Below are 20,723 nucleotides of genomic sequence, written 5' to 3' on the forward strand. Positions count from 1 at the left end.
TGTGCCTCAGACAGCCAAAACTTATTTTCCCTTAAATTTTCATGATGCATTCTCAGTTTTTAGTTTTTCAGAAATACTTGTTATTACTAGATCACTGCTAAGGCAAGTTATTTCAAGTGGTAAATTGCAGATGGGGTGATAACCACAAAGATTGAATGTATCAGATTACATACATATGACTGAGCCAGTGAGTTACTAATAGCTACATAGATATGACTCAGAAGCCTTGAATAATGTCATAGATATGCTAGTATATAAGGCTGATATGAAACACTTGAAATATCTGCAGCAAATCTGAATGATTAATGAAATGAATTTGCCAGTTAATGTTTCAGTTCCCCTTCATTCTTTAGTTTTATTTCATCTTCTACCCTTGGCACCATGATGGTCGTGCAATCTGCAGTGCCCAAAGCCAGTTATAGCCGCTGTACATAGTGCCTGTGTTGGTGGTGGAATAGATCTCATATGCTCTGCAGATATTCGGTATTGCACCTCTGATGCATGGTTCCAAGTCAAGGAAGTAGATGTTGGTGAGTCTTTTTTATAAGTATCTTCTTTTCCTTAATGATTATTTAAGATGATATAGATATTCACTTTTCTATGATAGTTTCATTAGTGATATTTTAAGTAACTTTCATGGAGGAATCTGTCTCACTTTGTATAGTGTTTCTTGAGTGTAGTTAATGAAATGTGTGGGAAATTTTGCTGAGATTGGAAGTGGTTTTCAGACTAGATATGTAAAGATATGACTGTAGCAAAAGATAATAAATGATCACAGAGAAAAAGGTTGCCATAAGAAGACTCTTCCATATAGAGGCTTAGTTTTTCTTTAGTTTTCTTGCCATGGATGACTGAGGGCAGCTGATTCTATGGCTTTGAGAATGTTTTCTCTTTGCCCACATTCTGTATGTTGGATTATACTGAACATTCATTGAACACCAGAGTTTTTGTACAGCCCTGCATTTTCTTCATAAGTGAAATGTCTTACATATTTATTTTTTTTTTATTTTATTATACTTTGTCGATGTCTCCCGCGTTTGCGAGGTAGCGCAAGGAAACAGACGAAAGAAATGGCCCAACCCACCCCCATACACATGTATATACATACGTCCACACACGCAAATATACATACCTACACAGCTTTCCATGGTTTACCCCAGACGCTTCACATGCCTTGATTCAATCCACTGACAGCACGTCAACCCCGGTATACCACATCGCTCCAATTCACTCTATTCCTTGCCCTCCTTTCACCCTCCTGCATGTTCAGGCCCCGATCACACAAAATCTTTTTCACTCCATCTTTCCACCTCCAATTTGGTCTCCCTCTTCTCCTCGTTCCCTCCACCTCCGACACATATATCCTCTTGGTCAATCTTTCCTCACTCATTCTCTCCATGTGCCCAAACCACTTCAAAACACCCTCTTCTGCTCTCTCAACCACGCTCTTTTTATTTCCACACATCTCTCTTACCCTTACGTTACTCACTCGATCAAACCACCTCACACCACACATTGTCCTCAAACATCTCATTTCCAGCACATCCATCCTCCTGCGCACAACTCTATCCATAGCCCACGCCTCGCAACCATACAACATTGTTGGAACCACTATTCCTTCAAACATACCCATTTTTGCTTTCCGAGATAATGTTCTCGACTTCCACACATTCTTCAAGGCCCCAGAATTTTCGCCCCCTCCCCCACCCTATGATCCACTTCCGCTTCCATGGTTCCATCCGCTGCCAGATCCACTCCCAGATATCTAAAACACTTCACTTCCTCCAGTTTTTCTCCATTCAAACTCACCTCCCAATTGACTTGACCCTCAACTCTACTGTACCTAATAACCTTGCTCTATTCACATTTACTCTTAACTTTATTCTTCCACACACTTTACCAAACTCAGTCTTACATATAACTATTTTATTATACTTTCTTACCTTTAGTCTTTTTCGTTACTTATTCCATTGCACCTCATTTAGGTGAAATAATCCAGCCATTTTCTGCTATTTAGTTTGATGCTCAACATTACACCTGACTAAATTAATCCCATCACAGTAACACACCTCTTCTAGTCTCATCATGCCATCCTCACCTACTTATTTGATATAGCAGCCACCCTTGAAGAGTTTATTGTCCACAAAAGGCCTTGTCTGCCCCCATATATTTTCAAAGGTGGTATACAGCAAACATTTATTGTGGATACAAGTATATTATGCTCTCAGGGTGATATTATTTTATATCAGGTTGCTGAAACAAGTGTTTCTGATGGTGTGAGCACCGGCAGTTCACCTTAGTGTGCCTCAGACTATCTTGGGAGAGCGATGTTCTTCCTTTACTCTTCCAGGCTGCCACTTCATTTTGAGAATAACGCTTCTAAGCACTGTGTCTCTTCTATCTATGCTTCAATATGGTTGGCTGTTACCTCTAAGAAGGAGAAAGCCTGAATTCTCGCCTGGAAGCAAAAAAATGTCGATACATGTAAGATTTCGAGGAACACTGGGCACTCAGAATGCATGATCAGGAGGTTGTTTCCATTAACACCTCATTTGTACCTTGCCTCAATCAGGATGTCAAGACCTTATGGACCCAAAACATGGATCTAGAATACTTTAGGAACATTTTCAGTTCCATTCCCAGTTGTATACAGATAATAATCATGGCCAAAGGAGAAATGATAAGGTAATGAATTGTTAGTTTGACATTCTTGAAAATTTATGGGGGAAGTGGTCAATTATACATATATATATATATTTATACATATGTATATATATATATATATATATATATATATATATATATATATATATATATATATATATATATATATATATATATTTTTTTTTTTTTTTTATACTTTGTCGCTGTCTCCCGCGTTTGCGAGGTAGCGCAAGGAAACAGACGAAAGAAATGGCCCAACCCCCCCCCATACACATGTACATACACACGTCCACACACGCAAATATACATACCTACACAGCTTTCCATGGTTTACCCCAGACGCTTCACATGCCTTGATTCAATCCACTGACAGCACGTCAACCCCTGTATACCACATCGCTCCAGTTCACTCTATTCCTTGCCCTCCTTTCACCCTCCTGCATGTTCAGGCCCCGATCACACAAAATCTTTTTCACTCCATCTTTCCACCTCCAATTTGGTCTCCCTCTTCTCCTCGTTCCCTCCACCTCCGACACATATATCCTCTTGGTCAATCTTTCCTCACTCATTCTCTCCATGTGCCCAAACCACTTCAAAACACCCTCTTCTGCTCTCTCAACCACGCTCTTTTTATTTCCACACATCTCTCTTACCCTTACGTTACTCACTCGATCAAACCACCTCACACCACACATTGTCCTCAAACATCTCATTTCCAGCACATCCATCCTCCTGCGCACAACTCTATCCATAGCCCACGCCTCGCAACCATACAACATTGTTGGAACCACTATTCCTTCAAACATACCCATTTTTGCTTTCCGAGATAATGTTCTCGACTTCCACACATTCTTCAAGGCCCCCAGAATTTTCGCCCCCTCCCCCACCCTATGATCCACTTCCGCTTCCATGGTTCCATCCGCTGCCAGATCCACTCCCAGATATCTAAAACACTTCACTTCCTCCAGTTTTTCTCCATTCAAACTCACCTCCCAATTGACTTGACCCTCAACCCTACTGTACCTAATAACCTTGCTCTTATTCACATTTACTCTTAACTTTCTTCTTCCACACACTTTACCAAACTCAGTCACCAGCAGAGAAGAGGGCCAGGTGAGGATATTCCCTCAAAGGCCCAGTCCTCTGTTCTTAATGCTACCTCGCTATCGCGGGAAATAGCAAATAGTATGAAAAAAAAGAAAAAAAAATATATATATATTTATACATATAACATATATACATATGGGAGGGTATTGATTGAGAGGGTGAAGGCATGTACAGAGCATCAGATTGGGGAAGAGCAGTGTGGTTTCAGAAGTGGTAGAGGATGTGTGGATCAGGTGTTTGCTTTGAAGAAGGTATGTGAGAAATACTGAGAAAAGCAAATGGATTTGTATGTAGCATTTATGGATCTGGAGAAGGCATATGATAAAGTTGATAGAGATGCTCTGTGGAAGGTATTAAGAATATATGGTGTGGGTGGCAAGTTGTTAGAAGCAGTGAAAAGTTTTTATCGAGGATGTAAGGCATGTGTACGTGTAGGAAGAGAGGAAAGTGATTGGTTCTCAGTGAATGTAGGTTTGCGGCAGGGGTGTGTGATGTCTCCATGGTTGTTTAATTTGTTTATGGATGGGGTTGTTAGGGAGGTGAATGCAAGAGTTTTCGAAAGAGGGGCAAGAATGAACTCTGTTGGGGATGAGAGAGCTTGGGAAGTGAGTCAGTTGTTGTTCGCTGATGATACAGCGCTGGTGGCTGATTCATGTGAGAAACTGCAGAAGCTGGTGACTGAGTTTGGTAAAGTGTGTGAAAGAAGAAAGTTAAGAGTAAATGTGAATAAGAGCAAGGTTATTAGGTACAGTAGGGTTGAGGGTCAAGTCAATTGGGAGGTAAGTTTGAATGGAGAAAAACTGGAGGAAGTAAAGTGTTTTAGATATCTTGGAGTGGATCTGGCAGCGGATGGAACCATGGAAGCGGAAGTGAATCATTGGGTGGGGGAGGGGGCGAAAATCCTGGGAGCCTTGAAGAATGTGTGGAAGTCGAGAACATTATCTCGGAAAGCAAAAATGGGTATGTTTGAAGGAATAGTGGTTCCAACAATGTTGTATGGTTGCGAGGCGTGGGCTATGGATAGAGTTGTGCACAGGAGGGTGGATGCGCTGGAAATGAGATGTTTGAGGACAATGTGTGGTGTGAGGTGGTTTGATCGAGTAAGTAATGTAAGGGTAAGAGAGATGTGTGGAAATAAAAAGAGCGTGGTTGAGAGAGCAGAAGAGGGTGTTTTGAAATGGTTTGGGCACATGGAGAGAATGAGTGAGGAAAGATTGACCAAGAGGATATATGTGTCAGAGGTGGAGGGAACGAGGAGAAGTGGGAAACCAAATTGGAGATGGAAAGATGAAGTGAAAAAGATTTTGAGTGATCGGGGCCTGAACATGCAGGAGGGTGAAAGGCGGGCAAGGAATAGAGTGAATTGGAACGATGTGGTATACCGGGGTCGACATGCTGTCAATGGATTGAAGCAAGGCATGTGAAGCGTCTGGGGTAAACCATGCAAAGTGTGAGGGGCCTGGATGTGGAAAGGGAGCTGTGGTTTCGGTGCATTATTACATGACAGCTAGAGACTGAGTGTGAACGAATGGGGCCTTTGGTGTTTTTCCTAGCGCTACCTTGCACACATGAGGGGGGAGGGGGTTGTTATTCCATGTGTGGCGGGGTGGCGATGGGAACAAATAAAGGCAGACAGTATGAATTGTGTACATGTGTATATATGTATATGTCTGTGTGTATATATATATATGTACATTGAGATGTATAGGTATGTATATTGTGCGTGTGTGGACATGTATGTATATACATGTGTATGTGGGCGGGTTGGGCCATTCTTTCGTCTGTTTCCTTGCGCTACCTCGCTGACGCGGGAGACAGCGACAAAGCAAAAAAAAAAAAATATTTATTTTATTTTGCTTTGTCGCTGTCTCCCGCGTTAGCGAGGTAGCGCAAGGAAACAGACGAAACAATGGCCCAACCCACCCACATACACATGTATATACATACACATCCACACACGTAAATATACGTACCTATATATCTCAACGTATACATATCTATACACACACAGACATATACATATATACACATGTACATAATTCATACTGTCTGCCTTTATTCATTCCCATCGCCACCCCGCCACACATGAAATAACAACCCCCTCCCCCCTCATGTGCGTGAGGTAGCGCTAGGAAAAGACAACAAAGGCCACTTTCGTTCACACTCAGTCTCTCGCTGCCATGTAATTATGCACCGAAACCACAGCTCCCTTTCCACATCCAGGCCCCACACAACTTTCCATGGTTTACCCCAGACGCTTCACATGCCCTGGTTCAATCCATTGACAGCACTTCGAACCCAGTATACCATATGGTTCCAATTCACTCTATTCCTTGCACGCCTTTCACCATCCTGCATATTCAGGCCCCGATCACTCAAAATCTTTTTCACTCCATCCTTCCACCTCCAATTTGGTCTCCCACTTCTCGTTCCCTCCACCTCTGACACATATATCCTCTTGGTCAGTCTTTCCTCACTCATTCTCTCCATGTGACCAAACCATTTCAAAACACCCTCTTCTGCTTTCTCAACCACACTTTTTTTATTACCACACATCTCTCTTACCCTATTATTACTCACTCGATCAAACCACCTCACACCACATATTGTCCTCAAACATCTCATTTCCAGCACATCCACCCTCCTGCGCACAACTCTATCCATAGCCCATTCCTTGCAACCATATTTTGTTTTTTTTATATTGTTTTTTTTTTTTAATTTTCCAAAAGAAGGAACAGAGAAGGGGGCCAGGTGAGGATATTCCCTCAGAGGCCCAGTCCTCTGTTCTTAACGCTACCTTGCTAATGCGGGAAATGGCGAATAGTTTGAAAGAAAGAAAAAATATATATATATATATATATATATATATATATATATATATATATATATATATATATATATCTTCTTTGTGTCTTCTTTGAGTCTTCTTTGTGTCGGTGCCAAAGACGGATGTGTTCTTACGCTCTGTATTTCAAGTCTGTGTTGCCTGATGTCTTGGTGTCTACTCGTATTTTTGTCAAACAACGTGTTGGATATGATGACCTTCCGACCACTGTCGAGGACCACGTCACCCTCAGTTGTCTACTGACATCGCAAGAAGAAGATAGGAAGCCGTCATGACAGCACTCAAGTGTCTTGCCTCAAGGAGGGTGGTACCTCCTTCACGTGTTTCAAGAACTTGCGATACGTGCCTGGAGTACTTCACCACCCATGAGTGGTGCTTCTGTAACGACAATGTGCAGAATTTGTGGGCGACTTTATCTGAAACTGATCAGCACACTTTTAACTTTGCTCTTTCGGCTCTGCACTGGCCCACCTACATGGAGCAATACTGTCTCGGCACAAAATGCTATGTTATGAAAGAGGAACTCACCTTCTGCGCGTAAACACCTGTCAAAATACGTCCATGTCTCCAAGTGTCTCGTCTGCCTCTGTCTCTCCCACGGACAGCTCCTCTTCGCCAACGGAACTACCTTGGCCCACCAGTGATGCTACTATGTTTGTGAATCAAGAACCATTGCAACACAAACCTCGCCAGGTGGTAGAGTGTCCCGCAGTGTATCGAGACAGACTTCCCCAGAACTTTTTTTAAAGGGGAAGTAAATGTTTATAGTTGTGTTACTGGAGTGATAGTTTTCATACATGGTGCTTTGACAAGAAAATAGTGAAATTGGAAAAAATATAGCTTAGACATTGAAGCTTATTGATACAGTGGTTAAATTGATGAGAACTACTATTGACGTTTGTGTAAATAAATAAAACATTTCCTTTCCATAGCCAGAGGTTGAACCATTATGTGACATTCATTTTTTTTCATTTCATTTCAAGCTAGAAGTTTCAGTTTTCTAAATTGTTTCTTACATTTTTCACATGTATATATATGTATGTGTGTGTGTGTGTGCGTGTGTGTGTATGTGTGTGTATGTGTATATATATATGTATATTATCCCTGGGGATAGGGGTGAAAGAATACTTCCCACGCATTCCTCGCGTGTCGTAGAAAGCGACTAGAGGGGACGGGAGCGGGGGGCCAGAAATCCTCCCCTCCTTGTATTTTTTTAACTTTCTAAAATGGGAAACAGAAGGAGTCACGCGGGGAGTGCTCATCCTCCTCGAAGGCTCAGATTGGGGTGCCTAAATGTGTGTGGATGTAACCAAGATGTGAAAAAAGGAGAGATAGGTAGTATGTTTGAGGAAAGGAACTTGGATGTTTTGGGTCCGAGTGAAACGAAGCTCAAGGGTAAAGGGGAAGAGTGGTTTGGGAATGTCTTGGGAGTAAAGTCAGGGATTAGTGAGAGGACAAGAGCAAGGGAAGGGGTAGCAGTACTCCTGAAACAGGAGTTGTGGAAGTATGTGATAGAATGTAAGAAAGTAAATTCTCGATTAATATGGGTAAAACTGAAAGTTGATGGAGAGAGATGGGTGATTATTGGTGCATATGCACCTGGGCATGAGAAGAAAGATCATGAGAGGCAAGTGTTTTGGGAGCAGCTGAATGAGTGTGTTAGTGGTTTTGATGCACGAGACCGGGTTATAGTGTTGGGTGATTTGAATGCAAAGGTGAGTAATGTGGCAGTTGAGGGAATAATTGGTATACATGGGGTGTTCAGTGTTGTAAATGGAAATGGTGAAGAGCTTGTAGATTTATGTGCTGAAAAAGGACTGATGATTGGGAATACCTGGTTTAAAAAGCGAGATATACATAAGTATACTTATGTAAGTAGGAGAGATGGCCAGAGAGCGTTATTGGATTACGTGTTAATTGACAGGCGCGCGAAAGAGAGACTTTTGGATGTTAATGTGCTGAGAGGTGCAACTGGAGGGATGTCTGATCATTATCTTGTGGAGGCTAAGGTGAAGATTTGTATGGGTTTTCAGAAAAGAAGAGTGAATGTTGGGGTGAAGAGGGTGGTGAGAGTAAGTGAGCTTGGGAAGGAGACTTGTGTGAGGAAGTACCAGGAGAGACTGAGTACAGAATGGAAAAAGGTGAGAACAATGGAAGTAAGGGGAGTGGGGGAGGAATGGGATGTATTTAGGGAATCAGTGATGGATTGCGCAAAAGATGCTTGTGGCATGAGAAGAGTGGGAGGTGGGTTGATTAGAAAGGGTAGTGAGTGGTGGGATGAAGAAGTAAGAGTATTAGTGAAAGAGAAGAGAGAGGCATTTGGACGATTTTTGCAGGGAAAAAATGAAATTGAGTGGGAGACGTATAAAAGAAAGAGACAGGAGGTCAAGAGAAAGGTGCAAGAGGTGAAAAAAAGGGCAAATGAGAGTTGTGGTGAGAGAGTATCATTAAATTTTAGGGAGAATAAAAAGATGTTCTGGAAGGAGGTAAATAAAGTGCGTAAGACAAGGGAGCAAATGGGAACTTCAGTGAAGGGCGCAAATGGGGAGGTGATAACAAGTAGTGGTGATGTGAGAAGGAGATGGAGTGAGTATTTTGAAGGTTTGTTGAATGTGTTTGATGATAGAGTGGCAGATATAGGGTGTTTTGGTCGAGGTGGTGTGCAAAGTGCGAGGGTTAGGGAAAATGAGTTGGTAAACAGAGAAGAGGTAGTAAAAGCTTTGCGGAAGATGAAAGCCGGCAAGGCAGCAGGTTTGGATGGAATTGCAGTGGAATTTATTAAAAAAGGGGGTGACTGTATTGTTGACTGGTTGGTAAGGTTATTTAATGTATGTATGACTCATGGTGAGGTGCCTGAGGATTGGCGGAATGCGTGCATAGTGCCATTGTACAAAGGCAAAGGGGATAAGAGTGAGTGCTCAAATTACAGAGGTATAAGTTTGTTGAGTATTCCTGGCAAATTATATGGGAGGGTATTGATTGAGAGGGTGAAGGCATGTACAGAGCATCAGATTGGGGAAGAGCAGTGTGGTTTCAGAAGTGGTAGAGGATGTGTGGATCAGGTGTTTGCTTTGAAGAATGTATGTGAGAAATACTTAGAAAAGCAAATGGATTTGTATGTAGCATTTATGGATCTGGAGAAGGCATATGATAGAGTTGATAGAGATGCTCTGTGGAAGGTATTAAGAATATATGGTGTGGGAGGCAAGTTGTTAGAAGCAATGAAAAGTTTTTATCGAGGATGTAAGGCATGTGTACGTGTAGGAAGAGAGGAAAGTGATTGGTTCTCAGTGAATGTAGGTTTGTGGCAGGGGTGTGTGATGTCTCCATGGTTGTTTAATTTGTCTATGGATGGGGTTGTTAGGGAGGTGAATGCAAGAGTTTTGGAAAGAGGGGCAAGTATGAAGTCTGTTGGGGATGAGAGAGCTTGGGAAGTGAGTCAGTTGTTGTTCGCTGATGATACAGCGCTGGTGGCTGATTCATGTGAGAAACTGCAGAAGCTGGTGACTGAGTTTGGTAAAGTGTGTGAAAGAAGAAAGTTAAGAGTAAATGTGAATAAGAGCAAGGTTATTAGGCACAGTAGGGTTGAGGGTCAATTCAGTTGGGAGGTGAGTTTGAATGGAGAAAAACTGGAGGAAGTGAAGTGTTTTAGATATCTGGGAGTGGATCTGGCAGCGGATGGAACCATGGAAGCGGAAGTGGATCATAGGGTGGGGGAGGGGGCGAAAATTCTGGGAGCCTTGAAGAATGTGTGGAAGTCGAGAACATTATCTTGGAAAGCAAAAATGGGTATGTTTGAAGGAATAGTGGTTCCAACAATGTTGTATGGTTGCGAGGTGTGGACTATGGATAGAGTTGTGTGCAGGAGGATGGATGTGCTGGAAATGAGATGTTTGAGGACAATGTGTGGTGTGAGGTGGTTTGATCGAGTAAGTAACGTAAGGGTAAGAGAGATGTGTGGAAATAAAAAGAGCGTGGTTGAGAGAGCAGAAGAGGGTGTTTTGAAATGGTTTGGTCACATGGAGAGAATGAGTGAGGAAAGATTGACCAAGAGGATATATGTGTCGGAGGTGGAGGGAACGAGGAGAAGAGGGAGACCAAATTGGAGGTGGAAAGATGGAGTGAAAAAGATTTTGTGTGATCGGGGCCTGAACATGCAGGAGGGTGAAAGGAGGGAAAAGAATAGAGTGAATTGGAGCAATGTGGTATACCGGGGTTGACGTGCTGTCAGTGGATTGAATCAAGGCATGTGTATGGGGGTGGGTTGGGCCATTTCTTTCGTCTGTTTCCTTGCGCTACCTCGCAAACGTGGGAGACAGCGGCAAAAAAAAAAAAAAATATATATATATATATATATATCTATCCACACATGGATAGAGTTGTGCGCAGGAGGATGGATGTGCTAGAAATGAGATGTTTGAGGACAATGTGTGGTGTGAGGTGGTTTGATCGAGTAAGTAACGTAAGGGTAAGAGAGATGTGTGGAAATAAAAAGAGCGTGGTTGAGAGAGCAGAAGAGGGTGTTTTGAAATGGTTTGGGCACATGGAGAGAATGAGTGAGGAAAGATTGACCAAGAGGATATATGTGTCGGAGGTGGAGGGAACGAGGAGAAGAGGGAGACCAAATTGGAGGTGGAAAGATGGAGTGAAAAGGATTTTGTGTGATCGGGGCCTGAACATGCAGGAGGGTGAAAGGAGGGCAAGGAATAGAGTGAATTGGAGCGATGTGGTATACAGGGGTTGACGTGCTGTCAGTGGATTGAATCAAGGCATGTGAAGCGTCCGGGGTAAACCATGGAAAGCTGTGTAGGTATGTATATTTGCGTGTGTGGACGTGTGTATGTACATGTGTATGGGGGGGTTGGGCCATTTCTTTCGTCTGTTTCCTTGCGCTACCTCGCAAACGCGGGAGACAGCGACAAAGTATAAAAAAAAAAAAAAAAAAAAAAAATATATATCTTTATCTTTGAGGAAAGGAACCTGGATGTTTTGGCTCTGAGTGAAACGAAGCTCAACGGGTAAAGGGGAAGAGTGGTTTGGGAATGTCTTGGGAGTAAAGTCAGGGGTTGGTGAGAGGACAAGAGCAAGGGAAGGAGGAGCACAACTCCTGAAACAGGAGTGGTGGGAGTATGTGATACAGTGTAAGAAAGTAAACTCTAGATTGATATGGGTAAAACTGAAAGTGGATGGAGAGAGATGGGTGATTATTGGTGCATATGCACCTGGGCATAAGAAGAAAGATCATGAGAGGCAAGTGTTTTAGGAGCAGCTGAGTGAGTGTGTTAGTAGTTTTGATGCATGAGACCAGGTTATAGTGATGGGTGATTTGAATGCAAAGGTGAGAAGTGAGGCAGTTGAGGGAATAATTGGTGTATATGGGATGTTCAGTGTTGTAAATGGAAATGGTGAAGAGCTTGTAGATTTGTGTGCTGAAAAAGGACTGGTGATTGGGAATACCTGGTTTAATAAGAGAGATATACATAAGTATACGTATGTAAGTCGGAGAGATGGCCAGAGAGCGTTATTGGATTATGTGTTAATTGATAGGCATGCAAAAGAGAGACTTTTGGATGTTAATGTGCTGAGAGGTGCAACTGGAGGGATGTCTGATCATTATCTTGTGGAGGTGAAGGTGAAGATTTGTAGAGGTTTTCAGAAAAGAAGAGAGAATGTTGAGATGAAGAGAGTGGTGAGAGTAACTGAGCTTGGGAAGGAGACTTGTGTGAGGAAGTACCAGGAGAGACTGAGTACAGAATGGAAAAAGGTGAGAACAAAGGATGTAAGGGGAGTGGGAGAGGAATGGGATGTATTTAGGGAAGCAGTGATGGCTTGCGCAAAAGATGCTTGTGGCATTAGAAGCATGGGAGGTGGACAGATTAGAAAGGGTAGTGAGTGGTGGGATGAAGAAGTAAGATTATTAGTGAAAGAAAAGAGAGAGGCATTTGGATGATTTTTGCAGGGAAAAAATGCAAATGAGTGGGAGATGTATAAAAGAAAGAGGCAGGAGGTCAAGAGAAAGGTGCAAGAGGTGAAAAAGAGGGCAGATGAGAGTTGGGGTGAGAGAGTATCATTTAGTCTTAGGGAGAATAAAAAATGTTTTGGAAGGAGGTAAATAAAATGTGTAAGAGAAGGGAACAAATGGAAACAACGGTGAAGGGGGCTAATGGGGAGGCGATAAGTTGTGGTGATGTGAGAAGGAGATGGAGCGAGTATTTTGAAGGTTTGTTGAATGTGTTAGATGATAGAGTGGCAGATATAGGGTGGTTTGGTTGAGGTAGTGTGTGAAGTGAGAGGGTCAGGGAGAATGATTTGGTAAGCAGAGAAGAGGTAGTAAAAGCTTTGTGGAAGATGAAAACCGGCAAGACGGCAGGTTTGGATGGTATTGCAGTGGAATTCATTAAAAAACGGGGTGACTGTGTTGTTGACTGGTTGGTGAGGATATTCACTGTATGTGTGGCTCATGGTGAAGTGCCTGAGGATTGGCGGGATGCATGCTGGTTCCATTGTACAAAGTCAAAGGGAATAAGAGTGAGTGTTCAAATTAGAAAGGTATAAGTTTGTTGAGTGTTCCTGGTATATTATATGGGTGGGTATTGATTGAGAGGGTGAAGGCATGTACAGAGCATCAGATTGGGGAAGAGCAGTGTGGTTTCAGAAGTGGTAGAGGATATGTGGATCAGGTGTGTGCTTTGAAGAATGTATGTGAGAAATGCTTAGAAAAACAAATGAATTTGTATGTAGCATTTATGGATCTGGAGAAGGCATATGATAGAGTTGATAGAGATGCTCTGTGGAAGGTATTAAGAATATATGGTGTGGGAGGCAAGTTGTTAGAAGCAGTGAAAAGTTTTTATTGAGGATGTAAGGCATGTGTACGAGAAGGAAGATAGGAAATGATTGGTTCTCAGTGAATGTTGGTTTGCGGTGGGATGCGTGATGTCCCCATGGTTTTTTAATTTGTTTATGGATGGGGTCGTTAGGGAGGTGAATGCAAGCGTTTTGGAGAGAGGGGCAAGTATGAAGTCTGTTGTGGATGAGAGGGCATGGGAAGTGAGTCAGTTGTTGTTCGCTGATGATGCAGCGCTGGTGGCTGATTTGGGTGAGAAACTACAGAAGTTGGTGACTGAGTTTGGTAAAGTGTGTGAAAGATGAAAGATGAGAGTAAATATGAATAAGAGCAAGGTTATTAGGTACAGTTCGGTTGAGGGACAAGTCAATTGGGAGGTAAGTTTGAATGGCGAAAAACTGGAGGAAGTGTAGTGTTTTAGATATATGAGAGTGGATTTGGCAGTGGATGGAACCATGGAAGTGGAAGTGAGTAACATGGTGGGGGAGGGGGCGAAAGTTCTGGGAGCATTGAAAAATGTGTGGAAGGCGATAACATTATCTTGGAAAGCAAAAATGAGTATGTTTGAAGAAATAGTGGTTCCAACAATGTTATATGGTTGCGAGGCGTGGGCTATAGATAGAGTTGTGCGGAGGAGGGTGGATGTGTTGGAAATGATATGTTTGAGGACAGTATGTGTTGTGAGGTGGTTTGATCAAGTAAGTAATGAAAGGGTAAGAGAGATGTGTGGTAATAAAAAGAGTGTGGTTGAGAGAGCAGGGTGTATTGAAATGGTTTGGTCACATGGAGAGAATGAGTGAGGAAAGATTGACAAAGAGGATATATGTGTCAGAGGTGGAGGGAATGAGAAGTGGGAGACCAAATTGGAGGTGGGAGGATGGAGTGAAAAAGACATTGAGCAACCGAGGCTGAACCATTTCAACACACCCTCTTCTGCTGTCACAGCCACACTCTTTTTATTATCACACATCTCTCATATCCTTTCATTACTTACTCGATTAAACCAGCTCACACATATTGTCCTCAAACATATCATTTCCAACATGTCCACCCTCCTCCGCACAACCCTATGTATAGCCCATGCCTCACAACCATATGACATTGTTGGAACCACTATTCCTTCAAACATACCCATTTTTTGCTCTCTGAGATAATGTTCTCTCCTTCCATACATTGTTCAATGCTCCCAGAACCTTCACCCCTCCTCCACCCTGTGACTCACTTCTGCTTCCATGGTTCCATCTGCTGCCAAATCCACTCCCAGATATCTAAAACACTTCTTCCTCCAGTTTTCTCCATTCAAACTTACCTCCAAATTGACTTGTCCCTCAACCCTACCGTACCTAATAACGTTGCTCTTATTCACATTTACTCTCAACTTTCTTCTTTCACACGCTTTACCAAACTCAGTCACCAGCTTCTGCAGTTTCTCACCCGAATCAGCCACCAGCGCTGTATCATCAGCGAACAATAACTGACTCACTTCCCAAGCCCTCTCATCCACAACAGACTGTATACTTTCCCCTCTCTCCAAAATTCTTGCATTCACCTCCCTGACCACCCCATCCATAAACAAATTAAACAACCATGGAGACATCACGCATATCTGCTGCAAACCGATATTCACTGGGAACCAGTCATTTTCCTCTCTTCCTACTCATACACATGCTTGACATCCTTGGTAAAAACTTCTCATTTTTCACTGCTTCTAGCAACTTACCTCCTACACCATATACTCTTAATACCTTCCACAAAGCATCTCTATCAACCCTATCATATTCCTTCTATCAACCCTATCAAATGCCTCTCCAGATCCATAAATGCTACATACGAATCCATTTGTTTTTCTATGTGTTTCTCACATACATTCTTCAAAGCAAACACCTGATTCACACCTCCTTTACCACTTTTGAAACCACACTGCTCTTCCCTAGTCTGATACTCCATACATGTCTTTACCCTCTCAATTAATACCCACCCATATAATTTCCCAGGAATACTCAACAAACTTATGCCTCTGTAATTTAAACATTCACCTTTATCCCCTTTGCCTTTGTACAGTGGTGCTATACATGCATTCCACCAATCCTTAACAACCAATCAACAACACAGTCACCCCCTTTTTTGATAAATTCCACTGCAATACCATCCAAACCCACCGTAAGATTGGAGCAGGTTTTTTCTAATGCACATAGTATTGAATTTTATTATTTTTATGATCAGTCGATGTCTCCCACATCAGCGAGGTAGTGCAAGGTAACAGAAAGAATGGCCCAACCTACTCACATACACATGTGTATACATAAACACCCATACATGTGTATATACATACATATACATTTCACTGTATACATATCATATACATACACAGACATATACCTATATACACATGTATATATTCATACTTGCTACCTTCATCCATTTCCGTTGCCACCCTGCCACACATGAAATAGCATTCCCCCTCAACCACCACCACCATTGAGGTAGCGAGGTATTGAATACAACAGCATATTTAGAGTTATTAATTTTCTTTATTATGTTTTAATTTTCTCAATATCATTTTATCATTAGGTGGTTGGTCAAACACCAGTTGTCCACATCAGGAATCTACTAAAAAGAGAAAAAAGTGCATCACAAAATTTTGATATGAAATGTAAAATGCAAAGAAAATGCGTTCAAGAAACACATTCGGAAAAACTACAGTATATAGCACATAAAAAATAGGGGAAAAGACTAAAAGCAATACCGTTTACCAATATCATGATGGGTAGTATGAGTTAGAACCTAAATACAAAATAAGGAAACAGAAATACAGAAAAACTTTCAGTTGAGGGAACACACAACGATGTTAAATGAGAGGAATATAGACAGTTTTTCAGTAAATACATTAAGTTGGGCCAAGCCAGACTGTTATTATCCAGGTGTGGAGTTGAGGTCAGGTTTAGCATGTCTCATTCTCTCTGACCTTCATAACTCAGGGCCGGGTGAATCAGTGATGCATTCATCGTGTCCTGAATTGGTGGATTTGGAAGCTTGTGGTGGGTCAGTGCCATGTTCCACCTGCCCTAAAACAGCATTGGGTCTACTTCATATTGGTGAGCCATCAAAGAGCTGTATGGCAGTGTCATGTTTGTCTGGATGTTGATGATGTGCTTTCTCACTAATGTGAATGGCTTCTGACATCTGTAGCCTCCTCCAATCACTGTAACTAGTAATGATTTTGGTGTTATTCACTATGATTTTCCTCATTAGTTTCATTCCATGCTTTTGTTCATGATGTTTGATTCCACCTTCTTGTAAGAAGATCTAGAGGTTGCGGCACAGAATTCAGGTTGTATGTCTGATGTAGTTTATGTGGTGAGGCTGACAGTCCTCAGTATTTATCGGTACTCATAGACCACATTGGTATGATTCAAACTTCCACAGTGACCTACCATATTGTTATTCACTATAAGCAGAAATGTTTTTGGATTGTTGTAGTTTCCATGTGTTATGAGCAAATTTTGAGTACACAGTTTCCTATGCAGTTTTGTCTCTCCTGGGATATTTTGGGAAAGAAAAATTTTAGAACAAATCGACTTATGGCTGCTTGATTTGTGCTGCTTATATTGTCTCACTTTTGATAGTGGTGGATGAATGTTACAGTCATCTAATTGGTTCAAAAATGCTTATGAGTGGTTTTTTAAGGGTTTAACAAATATCTATCGCATGCATTTTTCAGTTAGATTGCAGTTCATTTCATAATTTGTATTTCATAAACCATTTACTGTGGCTGGTGCATATATGTCCTGGTATTTTATTTTCTGCTTTGTGGTTTAGGCATATGTGATAATAATTATTGGATCTCCTGCTTCTGCCTTGAGGCAGTATTATGGCCATTAATGCTTGTGATGACATCCCATGCATTTTTACCACACCCTACAATCTAAATATTTTCCAAACACTTGTCAAGTTTCAAGGAGGCCTGTTTAAGATCTGCACCATCTCATTATGTTTTAAGTTGTGAACCTCTGAAACCGTTACAAAATATATGTAAAAGTGAGGAAAACACCTCACTATGTATTCTTGATGGTACACTTGGCATACCTCATGGGCATGGCAATGGAGCTGCATAACTTAAAAGGTGCATAGTACATGTATGCAATTTTTACAAGGTCTATCTATTTATCTGTATCTCTGATGTCTGTTCCCACCTGGAACTCCTTCAAGAGGGTAGCCTTGGCAATAGTCCCCATAACTAGTGAACTCCACTGCTGCTTCTTAGCCTTTAGTGCCTCACCCTTAACAGGCCACTGGTGGAGTGTAACTCTAATGTAGGGTTTGCAGAGGCTCCTACATAATGTGCTTAATGACTGCTTCTTTGTGATGCTCCTACATAATGTAATGTTCCTGCCTGATGCTTGTGCATAAATATTCCTACCTACTTCTATTTATTGATCCTGGCATTTTGCCAAAAGGCAGGGCTAGTGCAAGGTGCTTGCCTCAGGAAAATCTAGAGTTATGAAGAATGAGGTGTATGAGTTAAGTGTTTTCAAGTGTTATGCATGAGAAGAGATTGTATGTTTGTGGATAGAATACTAGTAGTCCACATGTAGGTGAGGCAGAAAGTTGCATACTTTTTTTGGGAAAATAATTTTCTGATTAATCCAAATGACAAGATTATGGAGATTTTTTTGTAGCACATTTGAGAATCTCATGCACACACAGTGTTTGGTGGATATTATGACTGCTGTTGTGAAAAAATGGAAAGAAAATTATCTTCAATGCTAATAATGTGAACAGGATTTAGGGCATTGCTGATGGTTTTAGGATAAAAGTAAAAGAAACTTGATGAGGAAAGAAGATTGAAACGTGTAGCATCCCAGAAATATTCATGAAATGGCATTGTCATCCAAGAACTCAAAGGTGTGTTATTAACTTCGTTTTGATATTTCATCACCCTGTGGTACCCTACTGCCCAGACTGTTTCACACACAAAGCTTGTTTTTTTATCGTATGATTGTAAGCTGTCAGAAGTTATATATACATTTGATAAAAACATCGAAAGTTATTCATACAAAAACCTACATCAGATCAATTGATATTGGCCCTTTTGACTTGGAGAAGTATCACTCATTGATATTTAAGACAGTTAGGAAGAAGGGTGTCCTTACATGGTTTGAATCTCTTAGCATCTTGTTTTCTCTTATTACATTAATTAATGTAAGAATGTCCTTACTAAAAAGTGCATGCAAGCCATGAAAAAATGTCAGTAATGGCTATTTTCTGTAGACTGACAGATGATTGTACAAATTGAGTAATTTGTGATATCACACCTGACTCCTCACCTCCACTGTGTCATAGTACTTTCAACTTGTTCCTTATTGTGTGTAATTAGTATTGCATTATTTACAATAAGAAAGTAGTCATTTCGTAAGATTTGATATGAACAAATGTGAATTTGGCCAAAAATAATTGCTATAACTGTATATATGATGATTACCTTCTGTACTGTTTGAGCTTGTATCACGAGAGCATATGCTCAAGGAAAAATAGTAATCTCTATCATTATGTTTCTTCAGTTTTTAAATCAAGTAGCACACTGTTGTTTGTCTTCTGACTGATTCTAGATTATCAAATGCAAAGTGAATCCTCACTTATTGATGTAGTTTTAGTTAGGGATTGACATATTCATTTTTTGAAACTCATGACCTCACAGACATTTATTGAAAGGGTATATGTAGAGTGTGCTTGTTTCACAGTATGTGTGTATATGCATACAGTGATTGCATGTACAGGTTGAGCATCCCTAATCCGAAGATCCCAAATCCGAAATGCTTCAAAATCCGAGACCTTTTGAGTGACAGCATGACGTTACAAGTGGAAAATTCCACACCTGACCTCACTTGCCCATGTTGGGCTCTGATGCTCAGTTGGCACCAGTTTGTTACAAACCATCATCACCGCCAGACCTACATGCATTACTCTTTCTGTTTTTTTGCTCATTATCTGTTCTGTGGTAAAAAGATATCATTGAAAATGTCAAAAAGGCCTGCAGATAATGAGGCTCCAGTTGTTCATTCACTAACTGATAATGAAATAGCTGAAGTTGTTTTGAATCAAGGTGATCTTGATAAGAGTTGAAGATTACTTTGTTAACATTGCAGAAAAAATGCCTATAGATGACATGGTAAAAATGTGTGATGGACTTACTGAAGGACTACAGCAGCATGCATTCAAAACAGATTAAAAAATCAGAGAGACTTCTAAGACAAAAACCATTGTTAATGATGCACATAACTCTGGAGGAAACATTTGAAAAAGCCATTTAAAAAAGCTGAGGTTGTGACACCATAGCTTTCTGATGGTTCATTGTTACACAAACTTTATCAAAAATATTGTACAGATTACCTTCAAGCTATGTATATAAGGTGTTTGAAACATAAATGGATTTTGTGTTTAGACTTGGGTCCCATCCCCAAGATATCTCATTATCTATTATCCATCATGACAAATGTGAAGAACAGGATAGTATGGAAACAAATAGGTTAGAGCTGAGATATACCTCAACGTTTAGACCTTTTAATGGTCTTCCTAAGGAGATACTGATTCCAGCATTCAGCGGGACCATATTCTCCAGCAAGTGATGGTCACCCAGTTGGATACCTTGGTGTGTTGTTTTCTGTTTGGATCGCTTGTCCTGCTACCTCCACTCATTCACAGCAATCTCCGCTGCTTGACGTGGCCAGCAGATGAAACCAGACCTTGTGGTAACGTTGTCTTTGGTAGCAATGTAAGCCACTTCTAATGTCTTTCTAATTTGCTTGCTTAGGCCCTTAAGCAGTATTCTCGCCTCATCCCAATACATGGATTTGCTGTAATGAGTTCCATTTTCTTTACATTATGCAAGTCTCAGCACGATGTAAATGAAAACAAACTCATTGCTGCAAATCCTTGTAGTGGAACGAGATGAGAAAACTGCATGAGGGTTTAAGCACACAAATGAGAAAGACACCAGAAATGGCTTATATTGCTACCAGAGACGATGTTAACACAAGGTCTGGTTTCATCTGCTGGTCATGTCAAGCAGCAGAGATGGCTGTGAACAAGTGGAGGCAGTAGGACAAGTGATCCTATCAGAGAACAACAAGCCAAGGTGTCCATCACTTGCTGAGGAATATGGCCCCGCTGAATGCTAGAATCAGTGTCCCCTGAGGAAGACAATTGAACAATCGAAATGTTGAGGTATGTCTCAGCACTATTTATTTCAATACCATCCTG

General features: G+C 41.2%; 1 protein-coding gene across 1 annotated transcript in view; it reads left to right on the top strand.

The window, feature by feature from the left end:
* Positions 1-20,723, top strand: part of LOC139754600 (delta(3,5)-Delta(2,4)-dienoyl-CoA isomerase, mitochondrial-like) — a 132,768-nt gene that overhangs the window by 82,260 nt on the left and 29,785 nt on the right. The window contains exon 8 of the mRNA XM_071672023.1: positions 404-530. Coding sequence (XP_071528124.1) covers positions 404-530 — 127 coding nt within the window. The remainder of the gene's footprint in view (positions 1-403; positions 531-20,723) is intronic.

Source organism: Panulirus ornatus, chromosome 17, assembly GCF_036320965.1.
Source record: "Panulirus ornatus isolate Po-2019 chromosome 17, ASM3632096v1, whole genome shotgun sequence".
Lineage (NCBI taxonomy): Eukaryota > Metazoa > Arthropoda > Malacostraca > Decapoda > Palinuridae > Panulirus > Panulirus ornatus.